Source organism: Eretmochelys imbricata, chromosome 23 (genome assembly GCF_965152235.1).
Source record: "Eretmochelys imbricata isolate rEreImb1 chromosome 23, rEreImb1.hap1, whole genome shotgun sequence".
Taxonomy (NCBI): domain Eukaryota; kingdom Metazoa; phylum Chordata; order Testudines; family Cheloniidae; genus Eretmochelys; species Eretmochelys imbricata.
The window spans coordinates 5,602,775-5,624,205 of NC_135594.1; the positions used below are offsets into that span (position 1 = coordinate 5,602,775).

The 21,431-nt window shown below is 55.6% G+C and overlaps 1 protein-coding gene across 1 annotated transcript; it reads left to right on the forward strand.

The window, feature by feature from the left end:
• Positions 1 to 264: 264 nt before the first annotated feature.
• MEIOSIN (meiosis initiator) lies at positions 265 to 21,038 on the forward strand. The gene is given in 15 exon segments (XM_077840718.1): positions 265 to 327; positions 1,352 to 1,434; positions 4,601 to 4,691; positions 5,853 to 5,952; positions 8,172 to 8,324; positions 10,818 to 11,057; positions 11,453 to 11,576; positions 12,429 to 12,529; positions 13,246 to 13,398; positions 16,264 to 16,340; positions 17,305 to 17,481; positions 17,870 to 18,105; positions 19,428 to 19,517; positions 20,841 to 20,992; positions 20,995 to 21,038. Coding segments are annotated over 14 exon segments (1,821 nt in total). The 5' UTR covers positions 265 to 327.
• The last annotated feature ends 393 nt before the right edge of the window (positions 21,039 to 21,431 follow it).

Here is a 21,431-nt window from a genome sequence, read left to right on the forward strand (position 1 = left end):
TGCCCCATCCCCCTCTTCTGCCCTGCCCCCCAGACTCTGCCCCATCCCCCTCTCCTGCCCTGCCCCCCAGATTCTGCCCCATCCCCCTCTTCTGCCCTGCCCCCCAGACTCTGCCCCATCCCCCTCTCCTGCCCCGCCCCGCCCCCCAGGCTCTGCCCCCGAGTCCAGGCCCCAGCCCCAGCCTTTGCCCACCCGCGCTCCGCCCACTCCGCACGGGCCCCGCCCCCTCCTCGCTTCCCGCCCGCCCCTCCCCCGCCTTGGAACCCGGGCCCGGCTCGTCCTCGCGCCCCGCCGCGCTCCCGGGAGCTCGCGGCCCGCCCGGGAAAGGTGGGGGGCCGGGGGTAGGGAGCCTATTCCCCCCGCCCCGGGGTCCCCCTCCCTCATCACCCCTTCCCCATCGGCCCTCCCCCTCCCCCTCCATGGGCCCCCACTGCCCCCTCCCCTGTCACCCCCCCAGACCTTCCCCTCCCACCTCAGCCCCAGGGAGCCCCCTTCCCTCATTGCCTCTGGTTCCCCCTCTCCCATCACCCCCAAGAGGCTCCTTCTGCCCCCCCCACAGCTCCCCTCCCACTGCACCCCCTCCCCCATCAGCCCACCAGGGAGCCCCACCCTCTCCATTCCCCCCCGTGGGAGCCCCTGTCACCCCCCCAGGAAGCCTGCTCTCCCCCACTGGTCTCCCATCACCCCACAGGGTACCTCCCTCGACTCCTCCCCATCACTCCCAGGGCTCCCCCTCACATTGCCTCAGGCTCCCCCATTCCTGGGAGCCCCCCCATAACCCCTCAGGGAGCCCCCTCCCCCCCATAGCCTCTTGACTGCCCACAGCCCCCTCCTGGCATCCCCGCGTGTGTTCCAGGCTGGGCCCCCTTACCACTCCCCTGAGATCTTCCCCCCATTTGCCTCTCAGAGCTCCCCCCCACCCATTGCAGAGGACTGGGCCTGTCTCCCTTCCCCCACAGTGCTGGGTCTAGTAACAGCTGCCTCCGTCCTCCATGCTAGTCTCGGCATTACTGCCCCCTCCCTACTGCATGGGGGGCAATATTTGTCCTCCCCCCCAAAAGGAGCAGGTGATATTTGCCCCCCTCCTTTATATCCCTGAGCCTCGCAGGATGGTATTGGTCATATCTGCCCCACCCCCACACTCAACTCAGTTCTCTTCCCCCCTCCTGTGTATCTGCCTCTGATTCTTGCAGCTGATGACATACCCCCCCCTTTACGGCACCCCCTTCTCATCCCACCCTCTGTCCAGTGGGGTGGAGGGACAACACATGGGCTCCCCGTTTCCCCATCTCATTCCTGGTCTGGGATCGATTGGAATTCCCCTTCTTTTTCCCTTTGTTCTCCATTGCAGATGTGGGGTCAGGTCGGGCGTGCTGGCCCCTGGGAGCCACATCCTGGCCGCAGCAACTGCCAGCCGCGAACCATCGGAGACGGGTGAGGACATGGGACAGGGCAGTTAGGGCCTATCCCTTCCACGCCAGAGACCAGATTTCCCCTGGCTTTATCCCCTGCCCCCATTCAAAACCCCTTCTTGACACACCAAGTCACTTACGCCAGTGCAAAGCGGTCCCAGAATAGAGTGTTTTATACCCGCTTTGCCCTTGGCAGCTGGGAGTGAAGTTCAGGGGTTTTGCCTTCACTTCCTGTCCTAAAGTGCTGTGTTATTGTGCTGTGTGGCGTTAAATAGCTTTCGCAGTCCCAACGGGATACATGCAGTGTGATTTCTCTGAGCAGCTCTATCATTCCTAGAGAGAAGGCGTTGTTAGGATGGAGTCAAGTTTGTCAATATGTATCAGTCAATCAGTGCACGGGGGAAAGGGGTAGCCTAAAAAAAAGCCACCCCCTGCTCCCTGTCAGCTGGCTGGAGTACAGCGATGAGCATTATAACATGTCTTCGCCTTCCACGCCCTTCGTGGGCCATCCCTATCTGACCTAACATCTCTTCTTTGCTATCGAGTTGTTGACCCGCGCCTCTAGCGGGCCCATGGCGCCAGCCTCCGTCACCCACCAGGGAAACTTTCCAGCAAGCATCTTTGTGCTTCCTCCTTTGCTGCCCTTCACGCTTGGGAGGAACTCCCTGTAAACATCTGCAAAGCCGCCTCCTTCAAAACCCACCTCGAAATGCTCCTTTCTGTGATTCCTATCTGAAACTTGACAACAGTCGGGCTGCTGGTGTGCCGAGACCACGGCCCGTCGTGCTGACCAGCATTGTCTCGTTTCCTTATACTTCCCGTCCATCTGTCTGTCTCCATCTGTTGACCCTTGGCTTGGGGCAGGGACTTTTTTGGTGTTGGTACAGCTCCTGGATGCGGCGGTACTACAAATAATTAATACTAATATATTCATGGTTGCATTGAGTTCACTTTTGGTTGCTTTAAATAAAAACTGCTTCAACCACTGTTGCACCCTGTGTGGATGCTCTACATTCAATTATAACCAGGCTTATACCAGTTTAGCTTACCTGGGTGAGGAATCAAGCTAAAGCTAAATCCAATTTAGAATGTCCACACAGGGGTTTTGAACTGATTTAACAAAAATCCATTCAAACTTGCACCTTTTGTGAAGCAGGTGGAGCTCTGAATATAGACAAAGTAATGCAGATTTAGTGACGGAAATAGGTTTTTACTACAGACAGCCCTGCAGGCCCGGCCCAGCCACGTCACCGCAAAAAGAAGTGTGTTCTTCCATCAAGTTAGCTGTCTAACGTGAATAAGGAATGCGGCCCATACTTACAAGATGAGGGGCTCTATCCTGGGAAGCGTTTGGGGCCCCCGAAAGTCACTGAGAAGCAGTGACTCTGAAAAAGATTTTGGAGTCATGATGGATAATCAGCTGCAAATGAGCTGTCAGTGGGATGCTGTGGCCAAAAGGGCTAATAAGATCCTGGGGTGTATAAACAGGGGACTCCCAAGTAGGAGCAGGCAGATTATTTTTACCTCTATATTTGACACCAGCTGCTGGAATATTATGTCCAGTTCTGGTGCCCACAATTCAAGAAGGATGTGGATAAACTGAAGAGGGGCCACGCTGCAAGAATGAAGAAAGGCTGGAAACCTGCCGTATAGTGATAGACTCAAAGAGCTCGGTCTATTTAGCTTAACAAAGAGAAGGTGAAGGGGTGACTTGATTAGAATCTATAAATACCTACATGGTGAACAAATATTTAATAATGAGCTCTTCAGTCTAGCAGACAAAGGTCTATCCTGATCCAATGGCTGGGAGTTGAAGCTAGATTCATTCAGCCTGGAAATAAGGTTTAAATTTTTAACAGTGAGAGCAATTAATCATGTGAACAATTTAGCAAGGGCCGTGGTGGATTTTCTATAACTGGCAATTTTTGCATCACAGTTGGATGGGTTTTTTTTGCAAGATCTGCTCTAGGAATTATTTTGGAGACATTCTCTGGCCTGTGTTATGCAGGGGGTCACAGTGGTCCCTTCTGGCCTTGGAATCTAGGAATCTCTCTATAAACTCCTAGTGGAAATTCACAGATTCAAGGATTCCCAAGGCTTAGAAGGGACCATTGTGATCAACTAGTCTGACCTCATGTAGTTTTTTACCTGGGGGTAGCTAGTTGAGGTCAACTTCAGGGGGATATAGGGTTGATCTCAACTAGCTACATCAAGGTAAAGACTCCTCGTGCCTCGTCTTTGCTAGGAGCTTACAAAGATAGCTGACTCCATGAAAAAACTCACCTCTTTTCACAGTTAAGGCATAGCCCGGGGAGCTAGATGGATACCATTCCTTCTTGTGCATCCTCAGCCCAACTCTTCGTGTTCCAGTGAGAGAGCCAGTCAATGAGACCTCGTCTCCACACAAAAGTTGTGCTGCTTGAACTGTGCTGGTCTCGCTAAATCGGGACGGTGATTTCAGTATAAATGTGTTTCTACTGGTAATGCTGATTCCTGTAAGGGAAGGGGAATAAGCTATATGGGTGTATGGCACCCTTGTTCCAATATAACGCCATCTGTACTAGGAGTTGTGCCGGTATAACTACACCAGCAAAAATAATCATTCCCCTAACCAACATGATTGTATCAGGACAAAATCCGTGGGTAGAGCAGACCTCAATAATGAGCGCTTTCCAGCAGTAGGTCTCAAAGTGCTTTACAAAGGAGGCCAGTCTCATTATTCACATTGTACAGAGGAGGAGACTGAGGCACAGGGAGGTGACAGGAGTGGCGCAAGTTCACCCAAGCCAGGATTAGAACCCGGGACTTCTGAGTGCCAGTCCAGTGCTTGTTTGACTGCCTGTGTGACCTCTATTGGTGGCTACCCAATTTGTGTGAAGCCTGAAAGTAGTAAGTGCTCAGCAGTCAGGAAATGCCACAGTCAAAGTTGCCTGCATAAGCTTAGATCTGCCCCGTTTGGATGCATGCAGTAGTACGATAGTACCCGGCCCAGTTCCGCAAAAGTATGAAGGGACCAGAGCAGGCCATTCGTCTGCAGTTTTCTGCCTCTTCCCTGAGCTACGCCTGTGCCACTCGTCTATATAGCTAAGTGAGCTTTGCAGTTTGGTCAGAGGGGAGCATTACCAGAAAGGACTTTTTTGCCAGTGGATTTGGAAGCAACTGTTTGACCTTCTTTTATCCCTGAACAGAAAGAGACGTGGTAACTACACCAACATGCTCCGAGAGCTGGCTCAGATGCTGCCTGTTCCTCTGCATACCAGCTTCAAAAAGCTTACCAAGGTACTGCCGGCCAGAGTGGTCTGCTGCCCTGACAGCTGCTTCCCCAAGTATAACGTTCTGGAGAGAAGCAAGGGACCATGTTAAAGAAATAATGTGACTCAGGGAAATCATAGGTGAGGCAGGATGGAAGCCAGCCCGCTCTGAGATCTTCAGTCTATTGGAGGAAGAGAGACTTTGAGCCTTGCTGCTACTAAACCTCTAGGCTTCTTGAAGGGAACAAACAGCTTGGCACTCTTATGCGATCTTATTCTGGAATAATGACTCTGTTTCAGAAGCATGCTAATTATTCCGGAATACAGTGTCCACAGGGGGAGCTATTCTGGAATTGCTATTCTGGTCAATTTCCCCTGCAGACAAGCCTTTAGACTCTGGGTCTTATATGCAGGCTGCCAACCCCATCCCAGAATAAATCAAGGAGAAGATTTTCCTCACTGAAATCATCCTTGTGGGGTTTTCTAAAAAGCAAATGTGTTGTGGATGGGTCTGTTGGATTTGCAGCCTTGGAGGCTGACGTGCTGTATCTGCCCAACAGCTGCGTCCCAGACATTTGGAGGGGACGCTTTGCCCCACACTCACGCCTTGCTCACCTGCCTTGTTTCTGTTCTGGGGGGACCCACCATTAAAGATGAAACATGAAATCATGAAATTTGATGACAGTCCTTGGTTTTTCTGCTGAGCCTTCCAGCTCGTACCAACCCTTGGTGATGTGGATACTTACCCTCATTGAACTGGGCAGAAGAGCAACTTAATTCGCACAACAGCCGTCCCGTGGCAGTGAATTGAGTCGAGTGGGAACCAGTGAATTGAGTTGGGTCACCAGTGAATTGAGTTGAGTGGGCACTGAGCAGTCTAGAGGCAAACGACTCCACGTCCCACCCCGTGAGCCAGCCAGCCCCCCTCATGGTCTTGTTTTGCAGACGGGTCTGTCTTACACAGGTGCACACACACGCACACTAGAAGGTGTAACTCATTATTACTGAGTAAGCCTAGAAGAAGGTTCCCAGCCACTCTCCAGCTGTGCAGGGCCAGGGACATTAGTGGCTGTGGATTTTGTTTGTAGAATTCACATGTTGCCACAGAATTGTGCCACGGGTGCTGCATCTACCAATGCTCCTTGTGAGTATAAAGCCTTTCCCTGAGCGTGTGTTCCCTTTGAAACAGAAGGAAATCCTGTTGTGTGTCCTCTGCTACATTGAGCATCTGCAGGCGAGCATCAGCACCGCCAGGACTCTGCTCCAGCTCCGGCGTGGGGAGAAAGAAGGTAAGGGATCGCGGGCGGTGAAGGGAGATGGGGGAGGGCACAAGGGACGTGAGCTGCCACGTGGAGGGAAGCCAAGGGGCGGTGTAGGGACATGGGTCACAGCAGGGATGTGGGTTAAGCCGGAGAGGAGATCCGCTGTACGTGCATTGCTCAGCCAAAGGGGCAACAGGGGCTTCCGAGTAGGAGATACAATATTTTCTGGGAGTGTTTAACGCAAACCAACTGGAGCTCTGAGAAGCCCCTTGGAAGGTGGTAAGAATTCCCCTGGACAGGGAGCCAGTTCTTCCAAATGCCTTGTGCCTACAGTCGTTCCGGTCCCCTGTCCTTCTGGCTGCTGGGGGCTATCTGCTCAGTTCTGGAGTATTTATGCAGGTGCTTCCTTTTAGAGCTGCGTGAAGAGTTCAACAAATAGCCCCCCACCCCCCACATACACACCTTGGCCATAGCATGAAGTGACTGGGAAAAGCCCCAGGAGGGTCCTATTCAGTCCAGTGTCCTGGAATCCAGTGCAGGATTGGGCCAGGTGATTTGTGTCCCAGCACTTTGGTCAGAGGATTCTTGTTTTTGGAGTCCTCTGATTTGGTCACATGGGGTTAAGTCAGGCTGGCTGTTAAATTGTGCCCTGTGGGTTTGGCCCACCAGGTGTATTATTATTTTGTATTATTGTAGCCCGTGGGCTTCACAGGGTACAGGGCCCCATTGCACTAGGTCCTGTACGAGCCCAGAACAAAACCAGTCCCTGCCCCACAGAGCTGACACTTTCATTCTGTATTTTCATTTCCTGGAGACCGGAGACCAGGCCCTGCTCAAACCCCCACCCTCGCCCCTTGACCTTGCCCTGGAGGTCAGGGGGGTGTCTGTGACCCATTCAGTCCTTGGCCTTTCCACTGAAATGGTGATCCAGGGGGCCATTTGTGAGGCAAGCCCATTAGGAACTGGAATGGGCCACCCCTTGCCACTTGGTTCACTGGGCCACCAAACAGCTGCCGGGGGTGGTGACTTTTGAATGCTGCTGGGCGGGCTTTGCATTCGCGTGGCTGCCCCTGGAGGGATCGGTTCCGTCTCCAGACCCACACTCCGTAGGCACTGTGGCTGTGACAGGCTCCTCTGACTCCGGGGCCGTCCGTGCTGCAGCTGGGAGGTGTAATTCCCAGCTCAAACAGACGTACGGGCTAGCTCTACTCCAGCTAGCATGCCAAAAATGGCAGCGTGGCCGCGGCATCATGGGTGCTGGGATGGGCTGGCCGCTCCAAGTACAGCCCCATCTGAACCTCAAGGTGTGTACTCAGGTGGCCACCGCTGCCGTCAGAGCCATACTGCTGCTTTTAGTGCACCAGCTCAGTGGTTCTCCACCAGGGGTATGCAGAGGTCTTCCAGGGGGTACATCAACTCATCTAGGTATTTGCCTACTTTTACAACAGGCTACGTAAAAACCCTAGCAAAGTCAGTACAGACTACAATTTTATACAGACAATGATTTATTCGTATTGCTCTATATTCTATACACCAGCAGTTCTCAAACTTTAGTAACCCGAGAACACCCATTTTGATTTTAAAAAATTTCGTGAACTCCCAAGACCCAAACGCTCAGCCCAAGGCCCCACCCCCACTCCACCCCTTCCCCCACCCCACTGCATCCCTGCCCCTCCTCCCCCCGCCTCTTTCTGCGCCCTCCCCCGAGTGCGCCTGTCCCCGCTCCTCCCCCGCCTTCCCAGCACCTCCTGCACGACGCTGAACAGCTGTTCCCCGCCTTGCAGGAGGCGCAGGGAGGGAGGGGGAGGATTGGATCAGCAGGGCCCGTGGACCCCAGTTTGAGAAACGCTACTATACACTAAAATGTAAGTACAATAGTTATATTCCAATTGATTTATTTTATAATTTATGGTAAAAATGAGAAAGTCAGCAATTGTTCAGTAACCTTGCGCTGGGACACTTTTGTATTTTGGTGTCTGATTTTGTAAGCAAGTTGTTTTAAAGTGAGGTGAAACTTGGGGATACGCAAGACAAATCAGACTCCTGAAAGGGTTACAGTAGGCTGGAAAGGTTGAGAGCCACTGCCCTAGCTTGAGCAGGGCTAACATGGACATCTACACAAGCTGAGTGATCGTCGGAAGCTGTGTTTTTTTCTCTCTCCCTTTTCGGCCCGGGATCCTTGCGAGCCAAAGTGGTTACTGGAGGGGGGGAGTTCTGACCTGCTCTGCTCTCCCGTCGTCTTGCAGAATTTGAAGCGGGTGCGTTCAGATGTGCAGAGATGTCCGCCTGTCAGCGAGGGTGTGGAGACGGCACTCCGCCCGTCACCCCGCGGAGGAGGAGAGCCAAGCTCCTGAACGTTGGCAAGAAACCCCGCAAAGGAAAGCGATCCTGCAGATCAGGTTGGGACGGAAGCGGTAGCAGCCATTCCCCCTAGCCTCGCTCTGCAGAGCGATCTCTCCTCCTCCCCACCCCCCTTTCCTGTGGGACAGGCCCATCTCTGCTGCATTGGGACAACCAAGGGGAAGAAGGGAGATTTCTTAGGAGAGGAAGCTCTTCTCCAGTGGCCGGAACGCTTCTGTGCTCACGTTGCTCTCCATGCTTCGCTTTGGCCAGCCCTGGCTTTTGACTTCATTTTGAACATCCTGACCCCTTGCCTTTGGCAGGGCGGAGCACCGGACCCCCACCTGGAAAGTCACTGGCCATTTTCCCCTAGGAAGGCCCTACAGCACTCAGGGTACATCCGCACTGCAGCTGGGAGGTGTCATTTGCAGCCTGGGTAGATGTACACAGTACGCTGCTGTTCAGTATTTTCATTACGGACGTGGGTAATGGAGAGGAGAGGATGCTTATAACATTTGCGGATGACACCAAGCTGTGGGGTGGGGGAGGTCTGCAAGCACTTTGGGGGACAGGATTAGAATTCAAAGCAACCTTGACAAATTAGAGAATCGGTCTGAATGAGACAAGGTGAGATTCAATGAAGACACGGGCAAAGTGCTGCACTTGGGAAGTGCACCACTACCAAATGGGGACTAACTGGCTCAGTGGTCGTACTGCAGGAAAGGATCTGGGGTCATAATGGATCACCAGTGGAATCTGAGTCAGCGATGTGACGCAGCGGCTAACCAGGCTAATATGGTTCTGGGTGTATTAACAGGAGTGTCGTATGTAAGTCGCAGGAGGTAACCGTCCTGCTCTGCTAGGTGCTGTGAGGCCTCAGCTGGAGGGCTGGGTCCAGTTCTGGGTGCCGCATTGTAGGAAAGATGTGGACCGATTGGAGAGAGTCCAGAGGAGAGATACTAAAACGATCCAAGGTCTAGAAAACCTGACCTAGGAGGAAAGGTTAAAAAAACTGGCAACATTTAGTCTTGAGAAAAGAAGCCTCAGGGAGGCCCTGAGAACAGTCATCAAATACACTAAGCACTGTTATAAAGAGGGGGATTGATTGTTCTCCGTGTCCACTGAAGGTTGGCCAAGAAGCAATGGGCTTAATCTGCAGCAAGGGAGATTGAGGTTAGATATGAGGGGAAGTTTTCTAACTCTCAGGGCAGTTCAACTCTGGAACAGGCTTCCCAGGGAGGCTGTGGGATCCCCGTCCAGAGAGGATTTTAAGACCAGGCTGCACAACCCCCTGTCAGGGCTGGTCTTGGTTTGCTTGGTCTGGCCTCAGGGCAGGGGGCTGGGCTCGATGACCTCTCAGCCGGACATTTCTCTGATTCCATGACACACGTGCTAGCTCTGCTCAAGCCGGCGTGCTTCCCTAGGATCTTGGACCCGGTGGTCCTCAGGCAGCTAGCTCAAGCCTGTGCCATGGTTGCCAGATTGCTGTTTTTAGCGCGCTGGCTTGAGCAGAGCTAGCTCATGTACATCTGCGTGAGGTGGGAAGAAGGCCTCCCAGCTGCGTTGTAAACGCAGCCTCCGTGTCACAGATCTGAGATTACCTCCAGAGCGTCAATTGGTGAGTGTGGCTAGCAGGGGCTGCTGTTACATTTGTGAAAAACTCTCCCTCTTCTCCCCCCACCCCTCCCGTCCCATGCATGTGTCATCCCCGTAAGGGTCAGGATCCCAGCTCACCTCCTAGGTTTCTTGCCATGGAATGAGGTAGCTGGGTCTTTGGGTTGCTTGACCCAGCAAAGGGCTGATGCAGGGAAATGATTAGTGTAGCTTAGAGTGGGAGGAGGGCTGGGAGCCAGGACTTCTGCATTCTCTCCCCAGCTCTGGGAGGAGAGCGGGATCTAGTGGTTAGAGCAGGGGGGAACTGTGAGCCAGGACTCCGGGGTTCTCTCCCCAGCTCTGGGAGAAGAGTGGGGTCTAGTGGTTGGAGCAAGGGGGCTGGGAGCCAGGACTCCGGGGTTTTCTCCCCAGCTCTGGGAGGAGAGTGGGATCTAATGGTTAGAGCAGGGGGGCTGGGAGCCAGGAGGTTCTCTCCCCAACTCTGGGAGGGGAGTGGGGTCTAGTGGTTGGGGCAGGGTAGTGGAAGGCAGGACTCTTGGGTTCTGGACCTAATTCTGCCACTAACTTGCTCTGTGACCTTGGGCATGTCCCTTAATCTCGCCATATGTCAGTTTCTCCAGCTGGCCTGTTAGCATTTCCCTTGCTCCTGGTAATCTTGTGTTTCCCTCTCTCCCGGTGAAGCTTGCTGAGCTGATGTCCGGGAAGCCTAGGGCGGTGTGCGGCACAGGGGTATTACCTTGGAGCTCTTGGGGAAGGGGCGTCCTCACAAGCTGAGCTTGGAGCTGACGGGTGCCCAGGGCAGGTGGAATGTTCCTCGTGCCTGAGCTGCACTGTGTGGCGATGCACCTCGGGGCTCACCTGGCTCCGTGTCCTAGGTGAGTTGCCGGGAAAGCAGAGACACAGTCTGGCCTAGAGTACTGTGCCCTTTCCCTTCGCAGAGCAGCATGGGGTGAACAAGGAGACGCGTCGGAGCCTGAGCCTGGGGGAATCGCCCTGGCAGTCTGGGCAGTGCACAGAGGCAGATCTGCACGCGGCAGGCGAAGGGGCCGTGCTTTCTCCTGGCATGAAGCAGCTTCTGTTCCAGTTCAGCCGAAGGGACCCGGCGCTGGGGTCTCGCCAGCCCACAGGCAGTGCCTTCCTGGACAGGGGCGAAGGTGGCATTCCCGACTGTGCAGCAGGTGTGGTCCCTCTCTGTCCTTTGCTGGACACCTCCTGCAGGACTGGGTGGGAGATGGGAGCTGATGGGAGCTCGCCCGTCCCTCGGGTCAAGGGAGTGTCTCACCCCCGCCACGTTCGCCGTGCACGGGGCCTCTGGGGAGCATCAGCTCTCGCCATGCACAGGGGTCCGTGGCAACACAGGGCGTGTGTGAAATCCAGGCCCTCGTTAACAGAGATTATGCACCAGATCCCCAGCTGCCCATTTCCACCCACAGAGCATCTGGCCCCATTCCTATAAGAAGCCATGGCCGTAGCGTCCATAATCTGGGTTGGATCCGTGGTAACCTTGAGTCTCCTCTGCTGGGGGTCGCGGTATCTGGTGGAGCAGGACCAAAGCATGCATGTGCATTTGCAGATTGGTGCGTAGGCTGTGACCGAGAGGGGAGCCAGGAGGAGGATGACATCTGCTCTACCTGCGAGGCTCAGCTGATTTACCGGGAGCAGCGTCGGTACAACGGGCCGGACCTTGCTCTGCTGGGGTAAGAGCTGGGGGCGGAGCTTGACCACAGAAACTTGTGGCTCTGGTGACTTCAAGGCGGCTCTGCCAATTTGCACTTGCTAGGGATCTGGCCTGGAGCCGCCATCCAGTCAGGGTGCAGCGTTTTCAAACCCTGACTCCAGATTGCTGCTGGGAGCTCCCTCCACAGCCAGCACTTCTGCCCCGCTCCCCACAATGCTCCCTGCTGGGGGAGGCTGGGACTGGAGTAGCTGGGAGCTCTGCCCCCAGCCAATGCTCCACCCCTGCTCCCCACAGCACCCCCTGCTGGGAGAGGCTTAGACTGGAATAGCCTGATGCTGCCCCGCTCCCTACAACGTCCCCGGCTGGGGAGGCTTAAACCAGAATAGCCTGGCATTCTCTACAGCACCTCCTGCTGGACGGTCCCCCTAGTTTTCGCCCCTGCAGTGTGCTTAGCAAAGGGGAAGGCTCCCGCAGCCGTACCTGGCAGAAGGCGAGGCTGGGTCTCACGTACAGTTGGGTTCTCTGCCACGTGCCTGCTGGCTCGGCTATAGCCTGCAGACAGCCAGAAGGAGAGGCCTGTTCCCGGCTGGCACTTCTCAAAGAGGATCAGCCGTAGTGCCCAGAGCAGGTCTCCCCGGTTCCAACCCTCCCTGAGCGGGAGGCTGCAGCTGAAAATCTCCAGGAAGCTGAGGTCCGCCCTACCCCACTGCACAGCTGGGCCCTAGGACACTAGGAGCTGCTCTCAAAACCGCCTGTGTTTGGTCCAGCCCCTTGTGGCCAGCTGCACAGAGCTGCAAGCAGTTCTGTCTGGGGCTCTGGGAGAGAAGAGACAGAGCAGCAATCCAAGGCCGTCTCTAAACTGCTCTTCCAGGCAGGAGCTGGTGCAGTATTATTCCTGCGGGGAGGAAGAAGAGGATGGGCTGGATGCTGGTCCTTGGCTCTCAACCCAGTCCCCTGTGTGTAGTTCCCATGGTGAGTACTGCTGTAGACTAGAGCGTGCAGAGATGGCAAAGGCCCCTTAGGCTGCACCAAATTGCTGCTCTTCATGTAGCTAAGTAGCACCCGCCAAGGTGGTTGTGTTGGGTACCAAGCATCTGTGTGTCCAGGCTCTGGGAGACAGACCTCATCAGAACTTTCAGACCTGAAAGGTCCCCCCATCTAACAGCACAGTGTGTTCATTGACAGACAGCTGGAAAAAGGGATATGGACATATCAGCTGCATGTGTCCTTTTTAAACTTTTTTGTTTTGATATCAAATACAAACACACAAGGAAACACAATGAATGGAAACACATGCACAAGAGGGAAATAACGCATAACAAAATTCGATGTTGGTTATTTGCAAAACCTGAGGGGGAACAACCAAAAAACCCTGAACATGCAGAGGTCATGCAGGGCATCGGTTATTAAAGGGGCTAAATAAGTGAGACCATAACCTCTGATTATCGGGTTGGGGGAAGGGGGGCAGAGATTATAGGTCCCGGCTGACAAGTGGTAGAGGAAGTTAACAAGCGTCCTTTAAATAATAAATCCAGCAGCATCTTAGTGGTCCAAGTTAGTCTATTTCCTGGAAGTCTCCAGCTTTGCTGCTGAGGAGCAGCCCAAGTTCTCCTGTCTGATTATGGGGACAGAGGGTAGCAGAAATGTAGCCAGTGAGATTCCTGTGTAAATGATGTTTTGGTTCACAGGCAGCTCACTCCTGTGCTCTCCCGGGAGCGGAGGCCAAATCGGGGCTTGCTGGGCCAGTAAGGATCTGGGCTTGAGCCCCTCGCTGTTCTCCTCTCCTGGACGGCTGCTTCCCGGTCATATTCTGCAGGTGGGGTCAGAGGAGCTATCCCAAGGTAAAGGGGGTCCACGTCCCTCCTTGCGGCCGGAGGCGTCTGAGGGGCTTGCCAGGATCGGTCGTGGTGCTGTGGTGATTCCCAGGAGGCGAGCAACGAACCGTGCCATGCAAGGGAGGCGGGGAGCAAATGAGAGCTGTGCAGCATGCCTTAGAAAGGACAGAGCACGTTGCTGTCATTACAGCTTATGGGAGCGTTGTTGGGATCCCAAGGGGGGGCTGGATTCTCCTGTTGCCAGTCACTCTCTCCCAGATCACAAGGGAGCCTACTACATCCACGCCATAGTGCACAAGGCAATCGAGAGTTAACCGCCCCTCCCCTCTTTTTGTGTGATCTCTACCTAACGTGTCTGGGGGCACCATGCCATCATTACTGTGTGGCCACGTGCTGTGTACTGGAGCCATTCAGCAGTGGCACATTACCGGCTTTGTCAGCCAGACCTTTCCTTATATGTGGGCAGCATCCGTATATTTATCTGGCTCCAATCACTGTACTGTCTGGGCACCTCCTGATTCTTCACGTGGTTCTCCTGGCACACTCCTGTGTGGCTGAGCAGGGCTAGTCTCTCCACTGTACAGATGGGGAAATTGAGGCACAGATCCTTAAAGATATTTAGGTGCCTAACTCCCATTGATGTGAATTACCTTTGAGGAACCAGGGGCTGACGTGGCTTGCCCAGGGTCCCACAGGCAGGCTGGAGCAGAACAGAGAATCCAACCCAGGCCTCCCAAGTCCCAGGCTAGCAGCCCTAACCGCTGGGCCATCTTTCATCTCCAGCCATCCAACCGCGGTAGAGTCTAGAAGCGCCAAAGCGGGATTGGGGCCCCTTGTGTCAGATGCCGTACGCAGTCCTTCCAGCTGCCACAGGCTTCAGCGGAGGTTGGGCTGCAGGGATTGACCCTGTGCGATTTCAGCAGAAGGAGCTGGTTGGCCATGTCTACATGGCGAGTTAGTGTCACAAGCTTGGGTGTGAATCTGCTGTGCATCCACTTACTGCTCAGTTACACCCTGAGTGGACAGTGCTACAGTGCAAGGGAAGTCCCAGACTGTGTTTTCCAGTGGGAACATGACCCAAGAGCAGCGGTTCTCAAACTGTGGGGCAGGCCTCCCAAGGGAGGCAGGGGAATGTGTCAAAGAAGGCGTGAGCTATATGCTATTCTTTTTTGTGTGTGAGTGGGGGGAGAGAGCTCTGGCTGTCACCCCTGGGTGGTGGGGGCTTGTGTAGAAGGGCTGTGAACACCGGGGATGGGGGGATAAAGGGGACGGCTGGAGCCCTGCCACCCAGACTCTCCTTTTCCTCCCGCAAATCCCTCACCTGCAGGTGGCGAGGCTCTGGCTGCCAGCCCCAAAGTGGCAGCAGCAGCAGTACAGAAGTAAGGGTGGAAATGGGGCACTACGTCTGCTGTGGAAAGTGATATTGATGAATGTGGCTTTTCACATTGCCACCCTTACTTCTGCACTGCCTCCAGAGCCGGGCGCCCGGCCAGCAGCCGCTGCTCTCCGCTCTGCCTCCAGAGCCGGGCGCCCGGCCAGCAGCCGCTGCTCTCCGCTCTGCCTCCAGAGCCGGGCGCCCGGCCAGCAGCCGCTGCTCTCCGCTCTGCCTCCAGAGCCGGGCGCCCGGCCAGCAGCCGCTGCTCTCCGCTCTGCCTCCAGAGCCGGGCGCCCGGCCAGCAGCCGCTGCTCTCCGCTCTGCCTCCAGAGCCGGGCGCCCGGCCAGCAGCCGCTGCTCTCCGCTCTGCCTCCAGAGCCGGGCGCCCGGCCAGCAGCCGCTGCTCTCCGCTCTGCCTCCAGAGCTGGGTGAAGGTATATGTAGTTGTGTGGTGGTGGGGAATGCCTAAACAACTATAGATACAAAGAAGGGGGGCCTGAACAAGTAAGTTTGAGAGCTGTTGCTCTAGAGAGATGCTGCCACTTCATTCCCTGAGCCCCAGGAACGCTGCACCAAGCATCCAGGGTTTATCAGAGACTGACTGAAATCCACAAACTTAACTGGCCTTTTGTTGTCTCTCGAGCCGGGCATTGCAGCAGAGACAGCCAGCACCCGGGATGCTAGAAATCAGGTCCTAAACTCCAGACTGTTCAGCTAGTCAGTTCAGATTTTGGCTCCTGGCTCCTTCCCTGCTTTGATTCTGGTTCCCTCCCGTGCTGGGTCAGAAAGAGAGATACAGCCCCTGCAGGTGGAGTCCCGCTGCGGCCCATGGCAGGTCGTGGCAGCTTCCATCCCAAGTGTCTGATCCTCTCTGTGGTGGGTTGTGGGGGATCCTGGAGATGGTGGCAAGGGGAGAAGGATCCTTTTTATCATCCAGTCTGACCTCCTGGCCTGGAGATTCCCTCTCCCCCCGCCATCATTGTCCCATCCTCCACCAAGATTTGAACCCTGACCCTCACGTACCCCAATCGTTTCATCCCTAGGCTAACGAGCTACAGAGGGTCTGTCTGCAGTGCAGTCCTGGGGCATGGCTGCAGCCCGTGCAGACATCCCTGCGCTGGCTTTGCTCTAGCTGGCTCAGACGGCGATAGCCAGGAAGCCCACGGCAGCTCAAGTACATACCCAGCCTCCCGGGCACGGCTTCACTGCTGGCTTTATTGGAGCCAGCGAGTTCAGAGCTAGCCCTGGGGATGTCTATACGTGCTGCGCTCCCACCTCTGCTTGCAGTGTAGGCAGACTCCTAGCGACCGGCTGGTGTGTATGCTGAGAAGGGCATGTGGCAAGAGGAAATCATTAAAACCATTGCTACCCTGCAGCGTGGCCTTTGGGGGAGGGGGCTTCCCTCTTTCCTGGTGGGGGTCCTTGCCGGGGGAAGGCCATGGGAGGTCTGCTCTGATGTTACTTGTTTCGAAGGGGTGTGTGTTGTTCTCCGGCAGGTTTGTTTGAGGACGTGTGTCTGAGCCCAGAGTCGGCTGGTTCCTCGGACAGCCTGGCTGGGACCCTGCTGAGAAAGGTGGGCAGGGGGGAGCCCCTTCCTGAGTCCCCTGTCGGCCCCTCTCCCTCTCCCTGTCAGCAGGCAGAACCCGCCTCCTGGCTGCATATTGTCGTACAGCCTCCTCTGGTGCTACAAAGTCAGGCTCAGATGTGGATGATCATAATAACGGCCCTTAGCATCAGTAGGTCTCACAGTGCTGCACAAAGGAGGACCAGTACCATTATCCCTGTGTTCCAGGTGGAGAAACCGAGGCACAGAGCGGGGAAATGACTTGCCCCAGGTCACCCAGCAGGGCCGGAATTAGAGCCCACCTCTCCCGAGCCCCCGTCCAATGCTCTGTCCATTAGGTTGCTCTTACCTGCTGGCTGTGAGTGGCCTATGTGAAGTGGCCACCCACGGGCATGGGCGCTATCCTCACCACCACCATCGCAGCTGGCATTAATCGGGCCTCCTTGGGGGCAGCTGTAGAGAGGGAGGCCAAGGGTCGAATGAATCGTGTGACCCCTCCATGAAACATGCTGGTGGAGGTGAATGTGGGGGAGCTTTGCCCTGCTGCTGGGGTCTGGAGCTGCGAGGTTCTCATCCCCCTTTGTTATTTGTGCTGGAGACCCTGCTTGGGGCCCTGTAGTGCTGAGCGCTCTCCATATCCATACTAAAGCCAGACTTGCTGCCCCAAGGGGTTTGCAATCCAGCCCTGTAAGCAGAGACTGCAGGGAAGCGTTGGAGAAGGGCTTGCCTGTAGAATGGAAATCATCTGGGGCGGGTGAAACCTGCTGCATTCCTCGCTGAAGATTGAACAGCCCAGGCCTGGGAGGATTAGACAGGCCATTCAAGGCTTATGGACACAGGCCGAGATTTTCCCACACGCCTGTGGCCAGCCTGGGCGTTGTAATGGGAATCAGGCTCCCGGATCCCTTCTGAACATTTCAGCCTTAATGTTTCATTGGCCGTGTTCCTCTCCCCTCCCCCACATCCTTCTCAGCATGACCCTCATCAGACCCTTCCGGACACTCCGCTGAACTCCCGCAGTCTCTTCCAGTCCACCTTCTCGCTGGATCATTGCTACCTCTCCTACAGCGAGGCGAGTAAAACCGATTCCAGCCCCAGCTCAGGAGTGACGGAATTAATGGGGGTGTGGAGTGGGCAGCTCTTGCAGGAGGTGAGAGGATGGGGTGGGGGTGGGGGGGAAGGAAGGAGGGAGGGGTCATGGCGCTGCCCTGTAGACTGTGAAAGGGGGGAGAAGATGGGTTTTGGGGGGCAGGGGTTGAAATCTTGCAATCTTAGGGTAACAGAATGGGAAAGGGCAGATGTACATAGTGGCTGTATAAGGACTGGATGAGACACCAAGCCTCTGATCTGGCTGGAAGCGGAGCCCGCTTGGGTGTTCTCTCCCTTCCACTCCAAGGCTGAGGCTTCCAAAACTGCTTTGGGGATTTAGACCTGCAGCCCCCAGTGAGGCTTGTGCCACTTCCTTTCCCCGGTGTCCCAATCTCAGGGGCCTGCCTGGGTGTTTGCCCACCACACCCCCCTCTTTCTCCGCCCGCCAGGGTTCCAGCCCTGGACCGGCTCGCTCCATGTCCTCCAGCGACGAGAACAGCGACAGCACCTGGATCCCTTACAAGCGGACGAAGCTGCCACCTGCTGCCAGCCGGAAAAGGAAGAAGGGGGAAGGCGGGCGGCAGCCGGAGGCCTCCAGCAAGTCCCGGTCCCCCTTGCAGCTGAAGAAGAAATGTGTCAATGGGTTCATCATGTTCTGCCGGCTGAACCGAAAGCAGTACATTCGGTAAGCAGGAGGGGGTGCTGAGTCACTGGCTGGAGAGCGGAGCTTGACCCAGCTGGCCCTGTGTCCAGGCAGTATGGCCATGGCTCAGCAAAGCGCTCGAGCGTGAGCACTAATTTTAAGCATGTGCTCTAGGTTTCATTGGCTTCAATAGGACTTAGGGAATGTAAGATCCAGGTTCTTATTGCTACTTATTATTTGTATTACGGTAACACCTAGGGGCCCCCAGTCATGGACCAGAACTCCATTATGCCTGGCGCTGTACATTGTTTATTGCTATTAGGTGTATTACGGTAGCACCTAGGCACCCGAGTGACGGACCAAGCCCTCGTTGTGCCAGGCGCTGTACAAACACAGAACACAAAGACAGTCCCTGCACCAAAGAGCTGACACTCCAAGTATCAGACCAGAGTCACCTGATGGAGACCGACAGACCACAGAGCACTAGTGCGGTGCAGCAGCTAACGTAGTCCTTGGCTATACAAGCAGGGGAATATAGCCTAGAAACGGGTGGAGGGCAGTTACCTCTGTATATGGCAGGGAGACCATTACAGGGATGCTGGGGCCAGTTCTGGCGTTCCCACTTCCAGCAGGATGCTGGAGGTTTGAGCTGCGGGAATGATCCATGATCTGGGACACCTGCCTCAGAGATGGCTCGATCGGTTTCATTTACCCAGTTGACCTTGCTCCCGGGCTGTCAGCCGCTCTGTGGGGAGGAGATTGCTACGAGCAAGGGGACAAAGGCAGAGCAAGATCTGAGGGATAGGAACTGAAGTGAGAGAAATTCCGAATAGAAACAAGAAGGGAGGGGAATTAACCGCTGCAACAACCAGCCCAGGGTCTGGGGAGGTTCACATTTGGAATCTTTACATCAGGTGGGACATCATTCTAAAAGATCTGCTCTAAGTCGAGCTGGCTCAGAGTGCAAACCGCTGGGTGGGGTCTCTGGAGACCTGATGGTCAGAACGGCCCCTTCAGGCCTTACCATCTATGACGGAAGCCGCACGCCAACGCCCTATCACCAACACCTTTCAGCCACTCCTTTTCCCTTGGCACAGTCCCAGGCTGGATATTTTTAGTGCCCTTGTGGTGGGACTGACCTGCTGGATCTCAGCACGCAGCTGTGGTCCATAGCAACCAGCTGGAGAGAGCAGGTTGTTTGGGTTTCGTTCCCCTGAACGTTTAACATCTGTGTCCATGGAGAAGGCAAGGCGGGTGGAATGTGTATACAGCTGCTGGGTATTGCCTCGGCAACCCACGCTGGTAGGCCAGGCAGACGTGTGCTGCTGGGAGAACTCTGAGTTCCTGGTGCTCTCTCCCCTCAGCGCCTGCCCGGGGATGGCGTCCACAGCAGCCACCAGGGAGCTGGCACAGCTGTGGCGCACCATGACAAAACAGGAGCGGAGGCCCTACTGGTAAGGCTGGCATTCGGAGAACCCCATCAGAGCCATGGGAGTCAGTCTGGTGTGGGGGGAGATCTGCTGGGGAAGGTGCCAACTTCCACCACGGGCTGTTCTGGCCCAATGTTGCAGCTGCTCTTTGTATTACGCTAGCATCTATGGGTCTCAACCAAGATCAGGGCCCCATCGGGCCGGGCGCTGCCCAGACACACAGTGACCGAGATCGGGGCCCCGTCGGGCCGGGCGCTGCCCAGACACACAGTGACCGAGGTCAGGGCCCTGTCGGGCTGGGCGCTGCCCAGACACACAGTGACTGAGATCAGGGCCCTGTCGGGCTGGGCGCTGCCCAGACACACAGTGACTGAGATCGGGGCCCCGTCGGGCCGGGGGTTGCCCAGACACACATTGACCAAGATCAGGGCCCCGTCGGGCTGGGCGTTGCCCAGACACACTGACCAAGACCAGGGTCCCATCACGCCGGGCACTGCACAGAGTTAGACACCTCCTGCCCTGAAGAGCTTGCAGCCTGAATGGACAGCAATGGGAGGGGAGACAGTGTCTCAGGCAGGTGCAGTGACTTGCCTCCAGTCACCCAGCAGGCCAATGACAGAGCCAAAGGCTACTCAAGTCCCAGTCCAGGGACCTTCCAAGGGACCCCGTTACCCCTAAAGTCTGCATTAGTCCTGCCACACGGGTCACCTCAGGGGCTCCCAGGGGAGCGGATTTTGCCACATGGACAGTTGTCCACTAGAAGTTGAGATTCCCCTAACTCATTACACATAGGAGCCAGTAGAGTGAGATCCAGCCACTGCTGGCCTGGTGGATTCACACCAGGGACCTAGAAGTGAAAAGCTTCCAATTCCATCCCCTGTCCCCAGGGAGATGCTGATGAGCAGAGAGCCTAAAATGGAACAGGATTGGATTCTTAGCACCAACTAAGCCTAAACGGGACGTAAATAAGTACTATAATCCCCTCCCAGCCCCCTGCTCTAACCAGACACCACTCCCCTCCTAGAGCTGGGGATAGAAGTCCTGACTCCCAGCCCCACCTCTCACTTGCTACATCACCCACCCCATAGGTGGGATTAGAACCCAGGAGTCCTGGCTCCCAACCACAAATGCCCTTTATTATCCACTGAATTACACCTGCTGGCTGTCCGTGGCATGTGGCTGTCCCATCCTGGGCTATACGGGAAGAGTTTTATCAACCTCTAGGCTCAAGGCAATTGATCAGGCCGGGCGGTCATTTGCCAACAGCCCATGGGACGGACGGTGACGAGCCCATAGAGGAAACGGGCGCAGAGAGCCGTCTGGTTGGATTTCACCTCTTTCTTCCAGCGTCAAGGCCCGGAGGTTCAGCAGGCTGAACAACCGCATCGTGAAGCAGGACTTCTCCAGCGGGGGAGAGGAGGAGGAGGAGATGGAGGCTCCTAAGCCATTTCATTTGCTGCTGGCCGAGAAATCCCTCGGTTCCCGGGACCTGGGACCGCCAGCCCCCCCTGCTCGCTCCCACACCCAGCCCCGGAGTCTGTGTGACGAAGGGCAGTTCAGAGCCCCTCCCACCCAGCGTGCTGGGGCCCCCATCCCCTGATGTGGCACCTCTTCCTTCCTTTGGAGACACTTGCTGCTCCATTGAAATGAACGAGGGTGCTTGGGAACAGGCAGGGGCTACAGCGTGCGTGTTGCCGTTGGGAGACAAGGCTTTGGGGTTTGTAGACTGGCCTCTTGTTTTAGCTCTGGCAAGGAGAAATTGTGTGTGGGTGTGGCGGAGTGGCTCATGTTTTTAATTAAAATCCTATTTATTCTGATAGTTTTCCGCCATAACTACACCACTGTGCCGATCAGAGAGCACCGACCCCGGGCTGCCCATAGGTCTGGTCAGTTCCAAACTGCCCTGTCCAACCAGCTAAGGGAGGATTGCTTGGGCAT